The sequence below is a fragment of the Arvicola amphibius genome, chromosome 14 (assembly GCF_903992535.2).
Source record: "Arvicola amphibius chromosome 14, mArvAmp1.2, whole genome shotgun sequence".
In the NCBI taxonomy this organism is placed as follows: domain Eukaryota; kingdom Metazoa; phylum Chordata; class Mammalia; order Rodentia; family Cricetidae; genus Arvicola; species Arvicola amphibius.
Genome location: NC_052060.1, coordinates 19,268,172 through 19,274,583, shown reverse-complemented (window position 1 = coordinate 19,274,583; position 6,412 = coordinate 19,268,172). Strand labels below are relative to the sequence as shown.

General features: G+C 51.0%; 1 protein-coding gene across 1 annotated transcript; it reads left to right on the top strand.

Annotated features, from left to right (window-relative positions):
* The first annotated feature begins 338 nt into the window (after window positions 1-338).
* On the top strand, window positions 339-5,907 carry LOC119800821 (glutathione S-transferase Mu 1). Its single transcript, XM_038311114.2, has 8 exons — window positions 339-537; window positions 830-905; window positions 1,298-1,362; window positions 1,667-1,748; window positions 1,847-1,947; window positions 3,119-3,214; window positions 3,308-3,418; window positions 5,463-5,907. The coding sequence occupies exons 1-8, from the start codon at window positions 502-504 to the stop codon at window positions 5,550-5,552; spliced, it is 657 nt and encodes a 218-aa protein (XP_038167042.1). The 5' UTR covers window positions 339-501; the 3' UTR covers window positions 5,553-5,907.
* Window positions 5,908-6,412: the final 505 nt, after the last annotated feature.

Sequence of the window (6,412 nt, the reverse complement as noted above, 5' to 3'; positions counted from 1 at the left end):
GTTGGGGGCGCGACTTTTTCTCCTTAAGCTGAGAGTCGAGCCTCCCAGAATGACAGATTCCCACAGTCTGAGTTTGAAAACATAGCTCTGCCAAGCAAAGGAAAACAACCTTGTTCTTTAGCTATCTGGCCAGTCTCCAGGGAAAGTGCCAGTTTCCGGAGTATCCAGCAGGTGGCGATGGCGGCAGTTGCTAAGAGGGTTTGGAGTGGAACTGATTTTGCTTTTAGGGTGCACAGGACAGAATCTTGGGGCAGAGGCTGCTGAGGATCTTAATCCCTCCTCTCTCGGAGAGGGTGTGGCTTTCTTGCCTCTGGGTCAGGATCTGTAGCTCTGGTTACACAAGGGGAGAAGGGGAGTGCCGAACTGGGATTGGTGCAGAGTGGGGCGGGACCCGCTGCTTTTCTTCCTCCGTCTCTCTGGGAGTCTGCATAAAGTCGCAACTTGTCCAAAGACCCAAGTCTACCTTACTGAAGACAGTTTGAGAAGGCTACCGCCAGCACTATGCCAATGCTCCTGGGATACTGGAATGTCCGCGGTGTAAGCGAGGGGACTGGGATGTGAAGCAGGAAGTTAATAGCAGCAGGGTCTTTCTAGCGGAGCGGTACTCCTCGGCACTCTCCCCCTCCCTAAAGAGTCTTCTGCCTGTAGCTCTTGGCGCTCAGGAGTTTATTGGAGGCTGTGTGTGTGGCGGGGGTGGTGGTGCAGGCGCGCGTAGGTACGCACGTTGCATGGTGGCTGTATTTGTGCAGTGTGTGGTCTCAATTAGAGAAGATGAAGTTATACAGCAAGGTCCCCACTATTTCTCACCTCTGTCTCTGGTCTCTCCCAGCTGACACACCCCATCCGCCTGCTCCTGGAATACACAGACTCAAGTTATGAGGAGAAGAGATACATCATGGGGGACGGTAATGACACCTTCCTGTTCAGTCACCTGCTTCCCTTTGCCCAGGGATGCCTAGCCCCTTATTCCTCAGACCTGAAGCCCTCCTACTGTTGAAGCTAGGGACTGCTGCTTCCAGAAACCTCTTTGAGGGTGCAGTTTGGTTTTTCAATATAAAACCCTGAGAATGGAACTCCTGGTCCATCTGTATTCATAATTAGGCTGGGTGCAGTATTGGGGTCCTATTGTGTTCAGGCTCCTCTTATTACGCGTTGTTTTTATCCCTCTCCTCCATCTTGGGCAGTGACTCTGTGGGAGGTTGCGGATTTCCCTGCCTCAGGGGTTCTTGCTCCTGGTCTAATACCAGGAGTAGGGTGGGCACTGGGCTGACATCTTTTCACATCCTCTTGTCTACAGCTCCTGACTTTGACCGAAGCCATTGGCTGAATGAGAAATTCAAGCTGGGCCTGGACTTTCCCAATGTAGGTGCAGGGAAGGGAAGTTTTGGGAAGGCATGGCGTCCTCACCTCATCTTCTTGTCTGGCTGAGGGGGTTTGGGGTCAGAGCTTCTGCTCTCCTGCTCCCATTCCTGGTGGTTGCACAGAATGATGGGCTGTGTCCTAACTGTTCATGTCATCTGTCCCAGCTCTCCCATTCAGTGTGTACTGTGCTCGGAGGGCTTCCCATGCCAGACACACTGAGTGCCAGGTCCCATTTCTGTCCTCACCCAGAGAAGGAATGCAGGGTCCCCATATCCCACCTGACTGTCCCTGCTTGTCTTTCCAGCTGCCCTACTTAATTGACGGGTCCCACAAGATCACTCAGAGCAATGCCATCCTGCGCTACATTGCCCGCAAGCACAACATGTGTGAGTGGGGCTGGCTGCAGGGTGGGCCATGGGGGACAATCTCCTTGTCTGGACTGGGGTGAGAGGCTAAGGGTGAGTCTGTGCTGTGTGTGCTGCAGGTGGAGAGACAGAGCAGGAGAGGATTCGTGCCGACATTGTGGAGAACCAGGTCATGGACAACCGCATGCAGCTCATCATGCTCTGTTACAACCCTGAGTTTGTGAGTTGCCCGTGGTGAAACGGACAGGGTTGGCAGCAGGACTGAAAGGCTTGCATTCAGATCTGCAGCCTCCTCCTTCAGGGAATGAACTGTTACTGATTCTCCAAGCTCTTTGCTCTTACCAGCAGAATGACCCTCATAACCCAGCGCGATAGCACACCGACGCTGTGAAACTATCACTAGTAGAGTAACCACACAAGATATGGTTGAGATTCTGCGGGTGACCAGTGGATCTAAGTCCATTATGTACTTGTAAATCTCTGCCATGTCTGTCCTTCTGCCTATTCCATGTTCATCTTACCCAGTGTTCATAAAGCCTTCAGGATAAAGTTGGAAGATATGAGGATGCCCTGGTGGTTAAAAGTACTTGCTGTGAGGGCTTTAGTATAGACCCTTAGCACCACATAAAAGCCTGTGTGTGGCAGCATGCTCTTATAATCATAGCATTCTGGGGGAGAAACAGGAGGATTTCTGGGGGCCTGCTGGCCAATGAATCCAGCCAGTCTGTGAGCTCCAGATTCAATGAGGGGCCCTAACTCAAAAAAATAAGGTGGACAGTGATTGAGAAAGACCCTTGACATCAATATTGGACCCCCCCCTACCAATAGGCAGCAGTGTATCCCCAAACGATGCAAGTAGGTCATATATGCACGCTGGTCTCACACATCTCTCCAGTGCATTCCCCATCGTTCTGTCTTAGGCATCAATAGAAGTCGGGACATCTTCCTAATGGCCGCTCAGGATCAGCCAGAGGACCAATTAGCCTTCTTTCCTTCAGTCACTGCTCAACACTGATGCAAGGTCCTCACACGTGTGATCTGTTCTCATGGCCCCCCAACCTAGTATAACTGTCTTCTCTTTATGTCCTTTGTATCTGCGGTTCCACTTAATCTCTGAGCCAGGACACACAAGATACTCAGGAGGCCCTGGGTGTCACTCACAGCACCTGGTTTGGACTGCAGATTTCAGGGACAGTGGAATTCCTGTCTGACTTTCCATCACCTCTGACGTGAATTCTGCCACCAATAAAATAGGACGTGTTATCTGGAAGCCCAGGCACAGACCTGGCGCGTTGTTGGGAAGGTGGCTCTTCTCTTGCACAGTTCTGGGAGTCCAAGCTCCCTGCTGGGAGTCGGAGCCTAAGGGTGGTGACAGCTGCTTTCTGTCTCAGGAGAAGCAGAAGCCAGAGTTCTTGAAGACCATCCCTGAGAAGATGAAGCTCTACTCGGAGTTCTTGGGCAAGCGGCCATGGTTTGCAGGAGACAAGGTAAAGAGATGGAGGGAGGAGGGAGGAGGGAAGGAGGAGTTGCTGTTCTTCCCAGGCTTCAGATCCTAGCTCACTGATCCTCAATCCCTGCAGATCACCTATGTGGATTTCCTCGCTTACGATATTCTTGACCAGTACCGTTTATTTGAGCCCAAATGTCTGGATGCCTTCCCCAACCTGAAGGACTTCTTGGCCCGCTTTGAGGTGATGCCCTGATCCTGTTTCCTTTGAGTGGTCTTCTTCCTCTCTTCCACAATGCTTTTCTATTTCTGAGGCAAAAGGACAATAACTAGGGTTTTTTTGGGCTTTTTTTACAGACCCATATGGGGCAACATTTATCACTTCAAAATCCCCAAATGCTGATGCGATTCTGAGTCCCATCTGACAGATGAGGGATTTGACACTGTAGAGGGTATTCACTTGTTCATGATCTCAGTACCAGCAGCGGCTGCACTGGGCTCCATGTCTGTCTCTGGGTCAGCATTCGGTCACCGTCCCTGCTCTGTGTCAAAAGAAAAAGCTTCCGCCTCACTCACCCCCCACCCGTGCAGCCTCAGTTTCCTGTTTAGGATCCTTGGCAGGGCAGAGCATATCAATAGTATGTGGGCCTTGGCATTAGGAGAGTGGGACAGGCAGGACCGAGGTGACACACCCAGATGTGCGAGAGGCCATACCTTATCTGAGAGCCCACGGTCGCAGTTGGTGCCTCACTGAGTGGACACGTGTGTGCCCACCCTGTTGGGGACACTTATCGTGAGCGTATGCTACTGCTGCTGCATTCTGGTTTCCTCCCTTCCAGTCTCCTCTTTCACATCACAGGTCATGTCTGAAATGGCGTCAAATTCTTTCTCTTCACTATTATTCTCTGGCAGCCTCCTCTATATGAGGTTCATATTGGGCCCCAGGGGGCATGCAAAATACCTCCATCTGGGGAACTGAGTAGGCAGAGAGCTGTAGGAAGCCAGGCTGTGAGATGCTCACGATACTCCCCAGGGCTGTGGAGCCCAGCCTGGTCCACATTTGGGTCATTCAGACATCTGGGAATTGGGGACATTGATCCAAGGATTTCGATTTCGTTTAACCTGCAATCTGTTGACCTTGCCCGTTCCTTATCAAGGGATGTACTTTCTCAGTTAACTCTTTCTCTTTCCCCTGAGCTGTGGCCCAACACAGGGCCTTGCTAGGCAAACGCCCTACCACTGAGCTAAATCTCCAATCTCTCTCAGCCAGCTCTCATAAGCTTTGGTTCTGGCCCAGGCTGGGTACCCTTAGGAACTGTGCAATAGTTGGCATGGCTCTAGGGTGGGCATGTGGAGAAACACAAGGCTCCTTAGCCCAGCTTGAGTCTAGTTGGTCGTGGATCTCTTTACACCCCCTGGAATTGCCTGTGTATTCTCCAGCTTGAAGTATGGTTTATAGCACATTATACAGTCACACGGGGTGGTCCCTGTATTAGCAGGGGCGATGAGGACATCCGGGGTGCAGTAACATTGTACTGAGCACCAGATAGAGAGAGCTGTTAATTCTGCTCTCAGGAGCTGATTAGAATCCCATTCAGCTTGCTCTGTGGGCTGTCATCTTGATGTTTTGCATGATTTGCTGAGTCACTGGGTGCTTGGCTGTCTTCCTAAACACATACAGTCAAGTTTTTCAGTTCCTTTATCTTGTAGATCCCTCCCCCGTGTTTAAATACAGGTTAAAAAGAGTTACCGCAGGAATAGGATCATGTTTTTGCAGAGATTGGGACAGGGTCTCCTCTGGAGGGCAGCTGAGTAGAGAGGTTAGAGGGAGGGAGGAGGGGGAGAAGTAGGAGGGAAGGAGGAGGAGGAGAGAGAGAGATAGAGATGAGAGAGAGAGAGAGAGAGAGAGAGAGAGAGAGAGAGAGAGAGAGAGAGAGAGAGAGAGAAAACACAGGAGAGAGTGTGCATATATGTCTGCTCTGGAGCAGCTTGAATCCAGCCCTGTTTCAATAGCTGTGTGAGCCTAGGAAGCTGCTCACCCTCTCTGAACCTCAGGTTCCTCCCTGATAACTGATGGGTGGGTTTTCTGAACCTATACTGTAATTTTTAGTGGCCATAAAACCACTTACACAGGATCCAGCCTCCCATAGCCCTTTTCCTGGGGCTGGGAGCTAAGCAGTCTGCACGGTGTTGCAGCCTGAGGCCAGGACAAAGGCTGCTCCTGGCTTGGGGCTGCTCATCTCAGTGGGCTGCAGCTGAGCTCCTGCTGTATCCTTCCCATTCTGCAGGGCCTGAAGAAGATCTCTGCCTACATGAAGACCGGTCGCTTCCTCCCGACACCTATATTCTCAAAAATGGCGCACTGGTGTAACAAGTAGACCCCTGCTATGCTGGCTGTTATACAGGGGACCTGTCTATGCTAGGGGTCCTCCAGGCCCTGGGGACAGCTGGCCTTCTGCACTGCTGCCTCCCTGTTCTTCCCACACCCTTCTCCGGCTTTGTGTCCTCAGTTCTTAACCTAGTCAAACCCATGCAGTCTTCATCTCCCCGCTTCCTTTAGTCCACGCCCCTTCTTCACTTGTGCCCCAACCGTCCACACAGTCCTCTTCTGCGATTTGATGTCTGCCCTGCACTCCGCTCCCTAGAATTACCCTACAGGTCAATATTGTTTCAAGTTTCCCAGTGATGGGGCTCGCCCAGGCCTGTCTCATCTCCAATAAAGCCTGAAACACACTTGCTCTGTGTTGTGTTTTTTCTTTTTTTTTTCTTTTTGGACTTGCCAAAAAGCTGCTTCCAAGAGTCTGAGCTCTGAGCCTGTAGTGCCCGGTTTCGAGGAGTCTAATGAAACTGGAAGGAATTTGAAATATCTTGCTTCTCATCTAAGACCCTCACAGTGGGCACAAAGCTCTCTAGGCAGCTGTTCTCAACCTGTGTGTTGTGACTCCTTTGGGTACTCGAGCGACCCTTTCACAAGGGTCACATATCAGATATCCTGAATATTAGATATCTACATTATGATTCGTAACAGTAGCAAAATTATGGTTATGAGGTAGCAATGAAATACTTTTATGGTTGGTGGTCCCCACAGCAGGAGGAACTGTATTAAAGGGTCACAGCGTTAGGGAGGTTGAGAACTGCTGTGTTAGAGGATGAAGTGTGTTTGCCTAGAACCAGGACTTTGAACTGTGAATACAGCTATGGGTCTCAGTGAGTGACGATGAGGCTGGTGGGAGTGCCC